Source organism: Ahaetulla prasina, chromosome 8, assembly GCF_028640845.1.
Source record: "Ahaetulla prasina isolate Xishuangbanna chromosome 8, ASM2864084v1, whole genome shotgun sequence".
NCBI lineage: Eukaryota > Metazoa > Chordata > Lepidosauria > Squamata > Colubridae > Ahaetulla > Ahaetulla prasina.
The window spans coordinates 51,284,204-51,301,229 of NC_080546.1; the positions used below are offsets into that span (position 1 = coordinate 51,284,204).

General features: G+C 37.0%; 1 protein-coding gene across 1 annotated transcript in view; it reads left to right on the plus strand.

The window, feature by feature from the left end:
- The window catches only part of FAT1 (FAT atypical cadherin 1), a 160,631-nt gene extending 146,643 nt beyond the window's left edge, over nt 1–13,988 (plus strand). Inside the window, exons 24-27 of the mRNA XM_058192144.1 lie at nt 1,228–1,856; nt 3,091–3,228; nt 9,930–9,965; nt 12,334–13,988. Of these exons, the coding sequence (XP_058048127.1) occupies nt 1,228–1,856; nt 3,091–3,228; nt 9,930–9,965; nt 12,334–12,947 (1,417 nt within the window). The 3' untranslated portion in view covers nt 12,948–13,988. The remainder of the gene's footprint in view (nt 1–1,227; nt 1,857–3,090; nt 3,229–9,929; nt 9,966–12,333) is intronic.
- The last annotated feature ends 3,038 nt before the right edge of the window (nt 13,989–17,026 follow it).

The window sequence follows — 17,026 nt, forward strand, 5'->3', positions numbered from 1 at the left end:
TTGGTAGTCTGCCTGCAATTATGACCATAAGGGGGCTTCAGCTCCTCCCTCCTGCCTATTTTCAACTCTCTCAATATGCCCACCTTTTTGGCTGCTTTGTACTTTATGACAAATCCCTGCTGCCCCCAATTAACCTTTGCTGTTGTCTTTTTCCTGCTGATGGCCTGGGATCCAGGCGCTGGGCAAGGGGGCATCCCTGGGAAATGTGTGGTGAGTGCAGCAGCACAGCAAAACCTCATCTGCCAAAGGGAACTTGCCACAAGTATTGACATTCAAGAAGAAATGTTTACTTTTTGCTTATCACTGGATTATAGCAAATGTTCACTCTAAGACACCTGTTTGCAAAAATAGTAAGTGATGAGAAACATAGGAAAGCAATGTGCCCCACCAAATGTTAGCATTAGGTTTAGAGTTTTCTTCATGGTAATAATAGTTGTAAAAAAGGTTTTGTAACTTGTCTGCCTAGAAAAGTTGTTGAGTAGGTATGGGACTGCTTCATCTTCACCATCATGGCAATGAAGTGCTTAATTGTGCTGTTTGACCATTGAATAGGGATGTCCAACCATGATAACTTTAAGACTTGTGGACTTCAACTTCCAGAATAAATGGCTGGTGAATTCTGGGAGTTGAAGTCCACAAGTTTTAAGGTGTCAAAGTTGGACGTCCTCAGGATATAATTTTATCAGCAATGATTTTATCTGTAGAACAGTTACTTGGAAAAATCCATCCTGCTGTAATCAGAACCAATTATTAACTAAAGGCAGACTTTCCTCCTATCCATAGTGCTATCTTCCCTTCCACCTAACCTTGCATTAACTTTTTTTCTTTTGCCAATGCAGTGCTGCAGTCCTGAAATTATTTTTCACAACAGCTATTTGTGACATACGCTCACATTCCAAGCAATAGTCCCCAGATAGCAGAAAGCAAAGTAGAAGAACCTTATCTCCCACTTGCTTGTTGGGATGACCACAAAGTGGATCAGAATGGAAGAGTAACTTAAGCAAAGCGGTTTGATGGCAATAGGATGACCAGGTTTTAGTTTTGCTGTGATTGAGCTAGAAAAGTGAACTTATTTTTTGTTTCCTGAAGGAATTCAGATTACTTTACAGCCCATTACAATTTGTAGTGTAAAAATCTTGGTATTTATAAACTTGTGAGTGTTTAACCTGGATATATGCTGTTAGTATTCACAGACACCCCCCCCCCAAATCTTTTAATGTTTTTCAGGTGCCTAATTGATGTCGATGAATGCATGGAAAACCCATGTCAGAATGGCGCTCTGTGTGAGAATACATATGGTGCTTATAACTGTAACTGTAGTCATGGATTTGGAGGAAAACATTGTGTTGAGGTCCTTAACAAATACGTTTCAACTTCCTGGAACATTGGCTTAGCCGAAGTAATTGGAATAATCATTTTCATAGCAATAATCTTAGTATTAGTGGGGGTTTTCGTTGTCTGTCGCCGAATGATCAGAAAAAAGAGGAAAAGCCAGCCACAATCAGAAGACAAACACCTAGGAACTACAACAGCTTTCTTGCAAAGACCATACTTTGATTCCAAACTGAATAAGAATATTTATTCTGACATTCCGCCTCAGGTGCCTGTACGCCCCATTTCATATACTCCAAGCATTCCAAGTGACTCTAGAAACAACTTGGACAGAAATTCTTTTGAAGGTTCCACTATTCCAGAACATCCAGAGTTTACTACTTTTAACCCTGACTCTGTACATGGTCATAGAAAAACAGTAGCTGTTTGCAGTGTAGCTCCTAATTTGCCACCACCTCCTCCATCCAATTCTCCATCAGACAGCGACTCAATACAGAAACCCAGCTGGGACTTCGATTATGACAGTAAGTGCTGCTTTTCTTTCTTTTAAATATGGTTTGCTGATAGGATGTTGAGACATGTGTCTTGCAATAACATTATCAATCATAAACTAGGAATAAAATGACTGGAGGCAATTTAGAGTGTAAGCTAAACATCAAGTAACAAGTCACTTTTTACCACTTATGTTATGTAGTAAATTATTCCCTCTGATAGTTAATTAGGATGGTTGAATGCAAGCAAAATGTGATCATCCAAAAATAGAAAACTGTTTTCTATACAGTCAGAAAGACCCTGGAAACTCAAGCAGTAGATATGAATGCACTTCTCAAAAAAAGTAACGTAGCACTTCCTCCTTTCTCTCTTCCATGCAGATTTATGAGATTCTAGAGTTTGAGACCATAGAATTAAGAAAAAAATAATAATTAGAGAGGAAACTTCTGGATTACATAGAACACAAAGGATAGAAAATCCTGTTTTCAACATTGGCTTTTGTAGAGCAGAAACTACTTTCCTAGTTTCAGACACGTTAAAATAAGAATTACGTTAGTATTGAAAACACCAAGAACTATAAAAAGTTGGAATGAGGAGAAATGAAAAATATTGACTGCTCAAGCCACTTAATCATTTTATAATATGCATCTTTTAAGAGGGGACGTATACCATGAAATTAAAGGTCTCCTTTTCCCCTAGTGTTACAGGGTGTTTCAAATGGAAGGGAAAGAAAAAGAGAACCCTTTCTCTTTGTCTGGCACTTCTATAGTTTAAGTTTGGCAATAGTCATTATCCCTAAGTGCACAATCTGGGAAGAGGCCATAAGCAGTGGCCAGCAATGCTGATCTATATGTTGTATCTGTGGACAATTACCCAGTCACTGACATCTCCAGCACAACTTGGAGAAGTAAGGATCCACTCACTCCCTCTGTGTTGCGTTCTTTGTTTTTTGTTTTGTTTTGTTTTTTTAATTTACATTTATATCCCGCCCTTCTCCGAAGACTCAGGGCGGCTTACAGTGTGTAAGGCAATAGTCTCATTCTATTTGTATATTTACAAAGTCAACTTTGTGGAAACGTATTGTTTATAGTAGCTAATGTCTGCTTTCATTCCTTTCATTAAGCCTAGGTGAGATCTTCAGAAAGGCACACGTAATAAAATTTGTACATATCTTTCATGTTCCTTTTATAGTTTTTGTGCTATTTTATGAGGTAGATTGGTTTCATTCCGATGATTCTTATTTTGGGGGGGTTTTTTTTCCCTTAGCTAAAGTTGTGGATCTTGATTCCTGCCTACCAAAGAAGCCTCTGGAAGAAAAGGTGTCTCAGCCTTACAGTGCTCGGGAAAGTATGTCTGAGGTCCAGTCCCTCAGCTCATTCCAGTCAGAGTCATGTGATGACAATGGTAGGTACACAGCAGATCCTTATTGGTCATTGCTGCATCTTAGTTTTCTGCAGCTTGAGGCTCTCCAGACATGTAGAATTACAACTTTCCTTGTGGGATTTGTGCAGAGCCATCAAAAGGGCACCAAGCTGAGGAAGCCTGCCATCTCCTTAACTTTCATCACCAGATATCTGTTTTACGCTATCTTAACCAATATCATAATATTCTATAGGAATGTACATGTTCCACATAATATAAGTTAGTTCAGTAAAGTTGAAATCAGTTAATACATCTTTGATAGGTAATTGATGATAGATACGGCTAAATAATTCCTTTGCCAAATAATCCTTTGGAAGTATAAACATTAGCTGTTTGATGCTAATGTTAGGCTTTAAACATCTAAAATTGGATTACAGCTTTATTTGTTTCCTTTTTTTCTCCCTTGCTGCTGCTGCCTCAGCTCCCATATGGATCAGAGCAGTACTGAGTGAAAGCAGAGTATAAGGGATTTGCTTGTAAGTCTGATTACATAAGTAATGAAGGAAGTTGTCTGTTGGGGCTTTGTTATAAATGTCTTGCAATCTGCTTTATGCCACGATAAGGACTAAATATCCCTTTAGTCTTTATCATGGCATAATGTGCTCTTTGTGCATTAAAAATATTCCACTTAATAAAATCAGACTATAATGTTAACAGGAAAATATTCTGAAAGTTGCCTGACCCATTCAATATATCCAGAAAATTTGTTTTTATTTTTCAAATTTGACTTAACCATAAGTATTTTCTTCTTTAAATTACCACAGAGCCTGCTATTTTAAAAACATTTTTGTAAATTTTAATTAGTATATGAAAAAATATTTTTTTTGATAAAAATGTTACATCTTAAAACTTCCTTTTATTACTTTAAAAAAGTAAATTTTATTATTTCTGGCTTTTTTAATGAAGTGTGTGTATGTGTGTTTCTTAGTAGATAATACTTTTGTAAAGTTGCAGAAATTTCAAAATGTGTTCCTGTTTTTTCTCACTATAGAAATTATTCTTTCTCTCTTTAAATCTGAATGCTGTTTCCAAATAAGTTAATATAATACAGCATGGTAAGAAAAGAATAGCAATGATAAATATCCAGAAGTGGGTTTCAGCAGGTTCTGACCAGTTCTGGAGAACCGGTAGCGGAAATTTTGAATAGTTCAGAGAACCGGTAGTAAAAATGGCCCTGCCCCCATCTATCCTCTGCCTCCCAAGTCCCAGCTGATCGGGAGTAAATGGGGATTTTGCAGTAATCTTCCCCTGGATTGGGAAGGAAATGGAGATTTTACAGTATCCTTCCCCTGCCACGCCCATCAAGCGACACCCACAGAACCGGTAGTAAAAAAAATTGAAATCCACCACTGCAAATATCATAATTGCAGACTACAGCTGAAAGTATTATGCAGCTCCAAACATGATGCAGCCTGCTCAGATAATAATTAAGAAGAAATAGAGAAATAGAGCTAGCAATTTGGCTGCTTATATCATAGCATCTCCACCCCACTCCATAGTTTAACTTTCACACTGTGATTTCTTTTCTTATGTCCTTCTACGTCTTGTAACAGACTTCCTTTTTCAATATTGTGAACTTCATCATTCCACTTTACACCCAATTAAGGATACTTGGAGCAGCTAACAAAATAAAATGCAAAAGCAAATTTAAAAGCACAATTCAAAAATGTAATTAAACCTCTCTGAAATACTGTTCCACTTTATGCTTCCTTGTTCTACCTCTATTTCCACTAACATTAATCCTAATTGTCTCCGGCATTGCTTCTGTTTATTCTGAACTAATTCCTATAAAATTCCTGCCTTAACCTATTAAAAGCAACCTCAATTTTATTCTATGGGGAGAAAAACCCACAGACTCTGTCCCTATGTTTTTCAAAAGATTTTGTAAAATATTCTTCCTTTCTTTCTATCCCTACCACTGCCTTTTTACCAGCCAGTTTTCCAGGTGTCAATCTAACCTTCACGTAATACTTGCTAGGACACCTGTTCCTCTACATCTTGCCTGCACAAAAGATGGATTATGTACTGGATTGTATTTATTTCCCTAATAAACTGGTGCTTGCAGATACGCAGGTGGCAAGCCACAGGGGATACACATAGTCATAAAACAGAATCTATTTGGGGGTAATTGCTCTGACTGACATTCCTCACACTTTTTAAAACTCACTTTCTTGTATCAGTAAATCTAAAGGTGTTTCCTGCAACTTGATAGTGACCTAATTCAGACCTAATTCAAAACAAATAGAGTCCAGGTGCAGTGTAGGAATTTCTTGATGATGCATATCCTGGTAAATTGATGCTTTTCTCCAAAAAGATTAGTGCAATAGTGAAAGGCTTGAACCCACTTCTGTTTTCTGAAAAGTAACTATTCATGTGTATGATTTATAATTGCTTTATTGCATTTGTGTTTGACAATCTATACACAAGTATGAAAAGAAGAGTGAATGAGTATAAATGATAGTTAAAATGTATGTGCATGTTTCTCTTTGCAATCCATTTTTAGTTTTGGTAACCTTTGTAAGCCATTCATGTGGATAGGATTGATCGTTAATATTTGCAGGTTGAAAATGTTTTCATTCTACTAGAGACTGTAATTCACTTCAATATTTCTATATAATCAAAATGAAGCAATGTTAGTGCTAATCTGTTTGTGCAGTGGGGAGATATATGTTTTGTGTGGGTGTACATAGAGAATTGTTTCAAGCTTTACATTGCATGTAATTTTTATAAAATGTATAAGTTCATGTTGACATAATGTTATGTGCTATTTGAAATGGTTGCTAATCATAGGTTTCTTTTTTAACTTACTCCTTCCATACTTTTTACAAGCTTCCCTAGTGACTGTAATACACCTTGTCAATGCTGTTGTTGACTCGGTGGGAAAAGAAGGTATATAGTTTTCATTTTTATTTATTGCCTGTGTAGAATATTGCATGCCCTGTATTTTAACATGGAAACATTGGAAAATAATGTACAATATTTGCTTTATTATTAGTAATGTGTAGATTTGACAATGTGTGCTTATATATATTGGTATATATTTTTTAAATAGACATCTTTATTGATTTATGTAGGATGAGATGTCTAATGTACTTCTGTATTATTCTGACTTGATTTCCCAAAAGTTCACATCCACCCAGAAACTCTGTAATACTCAAATGGCACTAAATTCAAATATATGAATGGTAAACATTCCACAATCCTCAAGATGCATAAAATGAACGATAGCGGTGGACCAGCTATTTGTGAAGTTCATGCAAATCAGGGATGTTTTGAAGTCAGATACTTATCTAAATGCAATAGTTATTGACTAGATGTCTTTGAGCAGCTCCTTGTATGTCTGCCTCAGTGTACCCCATATGAACTTACATAAATGTGTGAAAGTAAATGCACTCTTAAAGTAAGTTTAATCATTTCAGACGTGTTTTCTTAGAATTGCTTCATCTATGAAAACTAGAGAGGATCTTGTCTGAGATTCTTATTTCACAGTACTGTCCTAGACTCAAGTTTTCTTTTATCTGAGCATTATCTTGATAGTGTCTTTCTTTATTACCTGGGCTTACTCCCATGCATATTGAGTTTATGGCTATCCCACCTAGTTCTTAGATGGCTGCTGAAATGGCCATTGAAACCCAGAGAGTGCTGATAGCCATTGTGGGAGAGTTTCTAAGAAAACTGAAAGAATCTGATCTTGTGAATTTCAGCAAGCTCCTAAGATGTCATTGACTCTAACTTTATTCCTCTGATACAGCTCCCATATGCAAATTTCCATACTGAAAATTCTTCAGTATTGGAAGGTTGAAATAGTGTTAGTGATGATTGTGATTGTAGAGAAAATTTGAAAGCTTCATCCTCCTGAGAAAAGGTGGGGGGGTGAATGTGAATAGGATGAAGTTATGGGCTTCATCAACCCAAAATATATTCACCCATAGTTTATATTCTAAAAGCCTTCTAAATTACTATAGAACAGTGGTCACCAACCAGTGGCCTGTGAGAAAATTTTGGTGGTCCACAGAAAAATTATTTGCGTGTCTAATAATGCGTCTTCATCCACCATGGAAAATCTCCAGATAAATTAGAACTTTGATTGCAGGAATTTCTAACTTGAGATGTTCATAATGTCTAAATACATCTGGAGGGAATCGGATTGGAATACATTGGTGTCAGTAATAGAATGCAGATCAGAGTTTATTGTACTGATAAAAAGTACAAATTATAAAACAGCAAGACACTGATTTATATTTCAGCTCAAGTATTCAGCAATGAAGGATTCCTCCGAATAAAGCAATCTCTTTGCCCCCACTTCTATAATAATATTGGTGAGAAAGTTATTAAATGGCTGCAATCAGTTTGAATAACGAATAGTAATATACATATTCATTTCAGTTCATATACATTCATTCATTCTTTACTTACTTACATGAAACGCATAATCCAAATGGAATAATGTTCAAATATTCACTGTTCGCATATAGGTTTCATCCCATACCTAGAAAATTCTTTATTTTTAAATTTATTTTTATGCATACAAGTGTACCCAATTGGCTGGGAAGACAGAATAGTTTGCAGTGTAGGAGCTATATAAAATTAGTGTGCTAGAACAACTATTATTTCAGATCGTATTTCTCTTGGCATTCATGTTAATGCAAGGTGACTGTACAATAGGACTGAATTCTACAAATCTATATTGGCTATTTAAATGCAGCAAACTCCTGTAGTGTTCTCCAAATATATTTCATAATTCTCAGAATTCCAAGCAAGATGGCAGGACAAGAGATAATGAAATCTACTCCAAACACAGCTGAAGGACATAATATTGGGTCAGAATGATAATTGACCAATAAGACAATTATTCCAGCAATAACAATATGAAACTAATTAAGTTAATTAGATGTTCTATATAAAAAAATTAAGGGACACGGTGGCTCAGTGGCTAAGACGCTGAACTTGTTGATTGAAAGATCGGCAGTTCAGCGGTTTGAATCCCTAGCGCCGCATAATGGGCTGAGCTCCCGTTACTTGTCCCAGCTTCTGCCAATCTAGCAGTTCAAAAGCACATAAAAAATGCAAGTAGAAAAAATAGGAACCACCGTTGGTGGGAAGGTAACAGGGTTCCATGCGCCTTTGGTGTTGAGTCATGCCGGCCACATGACCACGGAGATGTCTTCAGACAGCGCTGGCTCTTCGGCTTTGAAACGGACATGAGCACCACCCCCTAGAGTTGGCAATGACTAGCACGTATGTTCAAGGGGAACCTTTACCTTTACCTTATATATAAAAATTCATATATCCGCATATCTTCTATATCAACAGTTACTACAAGTAACTGAAATACCATTTTCTAAAAGTGTTGCTTATGTGGTGCCATTCATGTGTGTGATAACTTAAAGAGGAGGAAGAAGAGGAGGAGTAATGGATGGTCTTTGTTCCTGGAAACTCCTGATGTAACACAGGGGAGGCAACTAACATAAAATCACACAAATTCTCTAAATGCTGCAAAACCACTGTCCACAATCATGCCCATTTTATAAATACTAGTAACACAGAATCAGAAGGCTGTGGAAAACCCATGTCTTACAATAATGTACATATAAACACTTTTGTTTAAAGGAAAAAGCCTAATGACTGAGTCAATATCTACCTGGTGGCCCCTTAACATGGTTAGAATAGATCATGTAGCCACAGTAAGAAGGCCCTAGGAAGTAAATAAGATGAAGTGGATCCAGTCAGTTATACATATTCATCAACCTTCAGACTTAAAATGTTTTTATTTTATAAAAAATAGTCAGCAGTCCTCATAGTAGTCATAGTAGTGGTGCAATAGCAGTGTGGACATTAAAGTAAACCAAACAAGATCAAGATTTATACTTTTCAAAAATTGCCTAGGTCTCAGATATTTATTGTTGTTGTTATTTAAGAATTGGATTTGTATTTCATCTTCCTATTTGACCATTAAGCTAGCTTGCAACAGTAAAGGTACAAAATATAAGCTAAAACAAATTAAAATCCATGTGAAATCGGTAATTAAATCATGTAAGTTAAGCTTGACCAAAAATGCTTTTACCAATTTCCCAAATTTTGGGACAGTGGGACCCAACTCTCCTACCTAAAATATACATTCCAAAGCTTAAGAATCATATACAAAAAGGTGTTTTCCTGCATGCCTGATAGCTGAGTATCTTCATAACTAAGGAGAACATAAGGATATCCCTGATGATTTGGAAGTTTGTCAGCTTCATAATAAGCACTTTGATTAGATCCAAGGAGGCACATAACTAATTTTGTGTACCTAAAAATTGATTGAGATACAGAATCGCCTTTTGAAACTGAGGCTACTTTCAGAAGCCCTTTTTGTAAGGCTATTTTGATGACTGTTATCATCATCTAGCTCAGGGGTCCCCAACATTGGCAACTTTAAGCCTGGTGGACTTCAACAAATTCTGGGAGTTGAAGTCCTCCAGGCTTAAAGTTGCCAAGGTTGGAGACCTCTGATCTAAGCTACTAATCTAATGTTCCTTCAGGGATTTCAGTCTTTAGCTACATAGTTCCATAACTATAATAGATAAAAATGAACATGAATTTGTGTGCCATTTTCATGACATCATGTAGGATTTGGGTCCATTAAGAGTTTTGGAACTAATCAACTGTGTATTTTCCTCCTCTTTTTCACTTGTCTTCTAAAGAGTCTTTTGCTGTTCCTGACCTGGGCAATTCAAGAGGTGACTTCTGCATGTGGATGTTCAGTGATACTCATTTAAATGTCCACAGCACTAACTTGACTTTGGTTGCTTAGTGTGTGTTTGTGTTGTAATTCATACACTTTATTGCAATGTTTTAAAATACACCTTTTTAGAATTTTATCATGAATTGGAGAAATGTTGTTTTTATGTGTTTATAATCAGTTCACCTTTATTTTCAGCATATTTTATTTTATATTTGTTCTACAACACAAAGCAATTTTCAAATTTTTGCATGGTTAGCTTAATATTTGTTTTGACATGTGAATGTCTGAATGCTGTTACTAATACTTTTTAAAAATCAGATATTCAATTATATTTTATACTTTCTGTTAAAGAGCTTATTGGTCATTGATAATATTAGTGACAGTAATATTAACCATTACAATTATTGATTTTTTTAAAAATCAGATCCTAAATTTATTGGTCTCACTCTAAACCAAAAATAAACTTGTTTCTGTGCCATTTGCATACTACGCTTATTCCTAAATCTGTTTATTCCATTTTTACTTTAGTGTATGATTTTTTTGAAAAAATACATAATATTTAAGTAAACCTATTTCCTGTATAGCAGGAAAACATATCCTAAAGTTACAGCAGTCTGTTCTGATCTGTTAAAAGATAAAAGAACAAGAAAAAAGTTCCTGAATACCCACTTTGCTCTACACTATGTACTTGGGTGTGTGTACACACGTGTTGTCTACACACACACACATATATATGCATACACATACATACATATGCATACACACACACACACAAACACATACAAGATCCGTGGTGGCACAGTGGGTAGAATCCAGTATTGCAGGGCTAACTCACTACTCACTCCAGGAGTTCAATTCTAAACAGCTCAAGGTTGACTCAGCCGTCCATCCTTCCAAGGTTGGTAAAATGAGGACCCAGATTGTTAAGGGCAATAGGCTGGCTCTAAACCACTTGGAGAGGGCTGGAAAGCGGTATATAAGTCTATAACTTTTTGAATTTTACATTACAAATGGGGAAATTTACAGTTTGAACAATTACTGCATGTTTTAGACTGGAAAAGCAATATCAGTCAGTTTGCCAAAAATTGATGAAAAAAAATCCTATTTCAGAATTATTGAAGTCAGGAAGTCATCAAAAAAAAGTTTCTAATTTCATTAATTGTAATCGACAAATCCTGCAATCCCATATATCTTCACTGAGAAGAAAATACTGCTAAACGCAGTGAGACTTATTTCTGCATAAACCCGAATCAGAATAATGAAGTATAAGACTTACATGCAAAGAAAGTGCTTTTAGTAAGTGGCTGGCATGCACCTGGTAATTGGCGGTTGCATTCTTTTACCCAAAGAATGATACTGTGCTTACACCGTAAAGGATGTCCAACCTTGGCAATTTAAAGACCTGTGGACTTCTACTTCCAGAATTCCACAGCTAGCTAGGTAATTCTGGGAGTTGAATTTCACAAATCTTAAAGTTACCAAGGTTGGACATCCTTGTGCTCCTTGTATAGGAGGTCAACTACGTCTTTTCACAACTTTGCGTAATAAGATATGTTGAAATTAAGATAGCTCAGCCTTGGATTATAAACTATATACTGCATGGCACCTAATGTCAGGGTTCCAAGGAACTCCCCCAACGAAATAAAGCAATTTTCTTTTTGTCGTGTCCCACTCCTCCGCTGACGGCTGGGTCAGGGAAATCCGAATCAGGCTTGCCTCTGCAGCTCTGCCCAAAGTCCTAGCAAAGTCCTCAGAGCAGGCAGGAGACCAGTAAGTGACTTCAGCAAGATAAGTTCGACTTTTGCCTGACTCAGAGACTGCCAGAAAGTAGCTCCTTTATATAGGCCATGGGGTGTGGCTCCATGACTCAGCACTCATTAAGGCCTGCCCCTCCCTTCCCTCTGTTGCCTCCGCCTCTCCAATCTTCTGATGCGAGGGTCACACCAATCAGCTGTTGGTAATAAACCCTCCTCAGGCTCACCTGCTGTGGAGGAGGGGGAGGGGTCTAGCTGCTCCGTTTGCCTGGGCATGGAGTCAGGGCTGGGGCAGGGAGATTCTCCTTCTGCAGTTTGTGTGGGCATGGAGCCAGGACTGGGACCGGGAAGCATATATTCCTCAGTGTGCGGGAGCAGGTAAGAAGGCCCCGGCTGCTCTGAGGGCGGGCAAGACACAACACTTTTTGCTTCTTAACTGCCACCTGTGGTTGTAACACTGAATGTCTTTGTTAACCATTACAGGCAAATAGCTTCAGTTATTCGTATTCTCTAATCCTGAGTTGCTCTTGATGCGTTTGCTTTGGTTTTTCAGTTTTAATGGTAAATCAGGAACAAGATATTCAATTTTTCTTTATTTCTGCTCTCCAGGCTATCACTGGGATACTTCTGACTGGATGCCGACTGTCCAACTGCCTGGCATACAAGAATATCCAAATTATGAAATTGTTGAAGAGGCTGCACCTCTGTACACAGATCCAAATTCGATTGATGCTGATTATTATGCTGGAGGTTATGACATCGAAAGCGACTTTCCACCTCCACCAGACGATTTCCCTGTTCCTGATGACCTCCCACCCTTGCCACCGGAATACAATGATCAGTTTGACTCCGTACAGCAATCCAGGGACGTATCTGCTGTAGGTAGCTTAGGGTCTTCGGTAGGAAGCAGGCAAAGATTCAATCTCAACCAGTATCTCCCCCACCACTATCCCTCAGACGTTTCAGAACCTCAGAACATAATAAATGGAATCCCTACAAATTTCCAAGAAACTTTTGCTCCTTACGCTGTAGGCTATAACAGAGACCCTGTAGACAACATGTCCATTTCTGCATACGCTTCCACAGCTTCATGCTCTGATATGTCAGCATGCTGTGAAATGGAGTCTGAGGTAATGATGAGTGACTATGAAAGTGGGGATGACAGCCATTTTGAAGATGTGATCATTCCTCCACTTGATCCTCAGCAGCACACAGAAGTCTGATATCTTCCTCAAAAAAAAAAAGTGCCTGGATGCTAATGAACTAAAAAGAAAAAGGATTGTAGAGAATCTTGGAGAGCTTTCCCCCCCTGGCAATGCTTGAGCGCTATTATTTCAGTGAACTAAAACTGGCATGGCTGCAATGGAATATGCAGCTCATATTAACCAATTTTCCTTTTTTTCCCCCCTACTGCAGTTTCATTACTCACAGGTCCCCCGTGTATTTTTTTTTTTTTTGTACTTGCATTGTCTATGTTAGAAACAGGAAAAAAAAACACATACCACTTCCTCATTTTAGCATGATAAATGTATTTATATCATTCAGAAGCAAATCATTTTTCTTATATTTTTGTAAATTTTATGTACAGTTTTGATTTTGGTAATTTTAACTAGATTTTGTAGATAATTTTAAGATTTATTTCCACTGACTTAGTGGTGTTCTGTGTGCCATTAAACCCTGGGCTGCATTATATTCAGGAATCACTATACAGTAAACCCTTGATTGAACAGTTCTCTATTTAGCTTACAATGCAGAGGATGTAATTGACCCATACACTGTATAGCTTCTGTATACGTACGTATAGTATCCTATACACTGTGCAGCTGTAAAAGCAGATTCAGAATTTACACAACACAAAGAGTGCTGTAACAGATACACTTCCCCTTATTAGTTCATTAAATCAAAGGTTTACTGTATTTACATGTGTTCTCACAGAAATTCACTTATATATTTCAGTGTAATAACTCATGCATTTCCAACTGTACATAATTTCCAGGTTGTAAAACATATCTGATATTTTCTGGGCAAAAAAACATAGCAGTGTCTTACACAAGTTTCATACTCTGGAACAGTATCCGTTTTTTCTTTTCCTGAAAAGTGTGTTGGGGCCCATTGCATTCCTGTTTAGAACCAAAATCACAGCACAGTTTTTATAGTGTCTGTATATTTGTGATGCAGCAGTCTTGTAAAGGTTTTTACTGAAATCTACCATTAGCCAGTTTTTCTTACAGATAATAAATTATTAATAAAATACTCTAGCTCTGTTTACTCTATTTCATACATTTTATATATAAATTTGTCAATTTATACCGGTAGTATAGATTTATAGATATAAAAAGTGTAAAGTTGCTAGGTGCAGCCAAGCTTTATTTGTATGCAATCAACCCACTAGATGGCAGTAGGAGCTTATTCATTTAAAAATCAAATATATCCTTCTTGATAGATAGATAATATACTTACGAATGACGTCTTTCATATATTTCCTGTTACACTGCAGTGTGTTATCATAGTACAAATGTACTATACATATGTACATAGTACATTCTACAGAATAGAATGGAAGACTTGCAAGTTAGTTGGTAAATAGTTATGTGATTATTCTTACTTTGTTGCCAGAAATTACTAACAGCTTTTAATTTATTAGTGATGCTCTTAGTAAATGAAAACTTCCAGCTGTTCAATAATTGGATTGTATTTTGCTATAAACTATATCTTGAACTGGTTGTGCTATATCTTGTGAGGAGTTGAGGTCCAACAGATAACTTTATGCCAAGTCACAAGAGGTCTTTATAAAACCAGAATTTCAAATTGTATCCAGAAGCTAATAGAGAGCCTGTTAAACAAATACCATGTGCACCCACCAACCCAACACTGGTGAGCTCTTGGACACTATATTTTGGGCCAACAGAATGTCCCAAATTTGCTTTATCAAATGAAAGAAAGCCTAATGAAATTATCCCTCATATCTTTCAAATAATCAAGTTGGATAATTTGAAATGTAACAGTGTATTATATATCACGAGGAAGCTTAACTCTGCACTTTTCACAACTTTGGATTTTCATATCGTTGATTTCCACCCTTGAACTGCCTACATACAGTGAGTGTGGAAATCCTCGTTCACAAACTGAATCAAAATAAATTTATCTTGGTGTAACTTCTGGAATAGAATTTTCCAGTTAATTATGTTATTTATATGCACCAAAGAACAAATTAACTATACAGATAATCCTCTAGTTACCGAAGATCAATTAGTAACTGTTTGAAGTTACGTGATAACCAACCCTCTCAAGTGCTTACGACAAAGTCCTGAAATTACAAATGTTGCAGCACCATGGCAATTGTTCGCCCTTATGAACGTCGGGATAGGCACTTCAACATTCATCCTATTTCCCTCCCCCCTGCTCCCCACAACTGCTTCCCACTCCCATCCTGCCATGCTGGACTCAACTTGCAAAGATCTGTCTCCTCTGCCACAGTTTCTTTGCCTTTGAGGGAGAGGAAAGCAGGATGATTTCCCTTCCAGGGTCCAGTAGGCTTGCAAATCTTTTTTGCACCAAGCATGAAACATTCTGGGGGCCATGATCTCACATGACTGCAATAGCGGATGAGTGCCTGAAGTCACGCAAGATGACGATCCCCAGAACCTTTCACTCTTGTGAAAAGCACTTGAAAGCCAAATGGATGCTGGAAAGGAAATCATTCTGCTCTTGTTCCCTCAAAGGCAAAGAAACCACGGCAGAGGAGACAGATCTTTACAAGGTAAGTGAGTCTGATGTGGCAGGATGGAGGGGGGAATATCTCAGTGGGTTGGGGAGGTCTTGGGTGGCCTGTTCCATTATTAAACCCCCCCCAAGGATGTTCCCCACTCTGAGATACCTTGTGCACATAACAACCCACACATTAGATTAGCAAATGCATTCGATTAGCGTATGTATAGATGAAAGCAGGGAATGATAATCAAGTTACGTGATTCACTCCTACGAATCCTTAAGTTACGAATGTAATTAGCAGGATCCATTACATTTGTTAACTTGAGGATTACCTGTTTTTAGTTTTGACTATTACATTTTAAAGAACATTTCAGGAATGGTATAGGAATAAGGTAGACTTACAATCATTCATTTAGGACCATTTAAAGTTATGACTGCTAAAAGAAGTCCTTACACTTAATGACCATTGCAGTGTTCCGTAGTCACATGATCACCATTTGTGACCTTCCCAGGGAGCTTTTTGGAAAGCAAAGTCAATTGAGAAAGCCCAATTCACTTAACTGACTTCCTGATTCACTTAATGGTCACAGCAAAAGAGGTCATCAGTCATAAAATGGGTCAGTTAATGACCACAATTGCTTAATGATGGATCTGGTCCCAGTTGTGGTCATAGATCAAAGACTATATGTTAGAAAAAACCCAATATGAAAACATTTTCAAAGAGATTTAGCTTCACTGAGAAAATTTGATGATTAGCCTTGGAGAAATGCTGCTTTCTATTACTCAATTTTACTCTTTTGAGTGAGTAAATCTAGTAAACGGAATCTTATGAGGTCAGTGATTTTGGCAGGTGCTGTGAGATTGGCTGAGAAATTTGCAAGGAAGAATTTGCAATAAGGCTTCAAACATTAAATGTACATAACATAGATTTAAAACATGAACATTTTCTTCATTTTAGAGAAAGGGTTGTAGTTACATAAAAAATGGCATCCACTAAAGTGGCATTTCAATAATAGGCATAATACAATTTCCACTGCAAAGAACTGCTTTTTACAGCTGTGAAACACCATATGGAGAAAATTGCCCACTTGAACTCTCTACAACAGTGTTTTTCGACCTCATGGGACTCTTTCCCAGAATTCCTCAGCCAGCATTGAAAAGCAAAAATGGTTAAATTAAGGAACAAAAGAAGAAAAGGAAAGCAGAAAGAATGGATTAATACTGCACCAAAATGTATTTCCCAGTTTTCCGGGTGGGTTTTTTCTGTGAAAGACTTCCATTTTTTCTCTAATTCTCAAAGAAATACTGTAGAACTATTTGACAATGTTTTAACTTAAGATAGTGTACTTAAATATTTATTATTTACCTGCAGTATATGTGGTTGCCCTTAATCCCTGATAAGAAACAGCTCCTAGGAGGAGTTCATTCATAACCTCTTTGCAATTTAACTGAATTGCAGAAAGCTAAAGAGGCTTCAAATTACTGGGTATAATGACTTCACAAAACAAGCACAACTACAAAATTATTTGAAGTCAAAAACTTCCTAAGATTTTCCCTAAACAGGAAATTTCTTGTCCAGGCTGAACAAGGA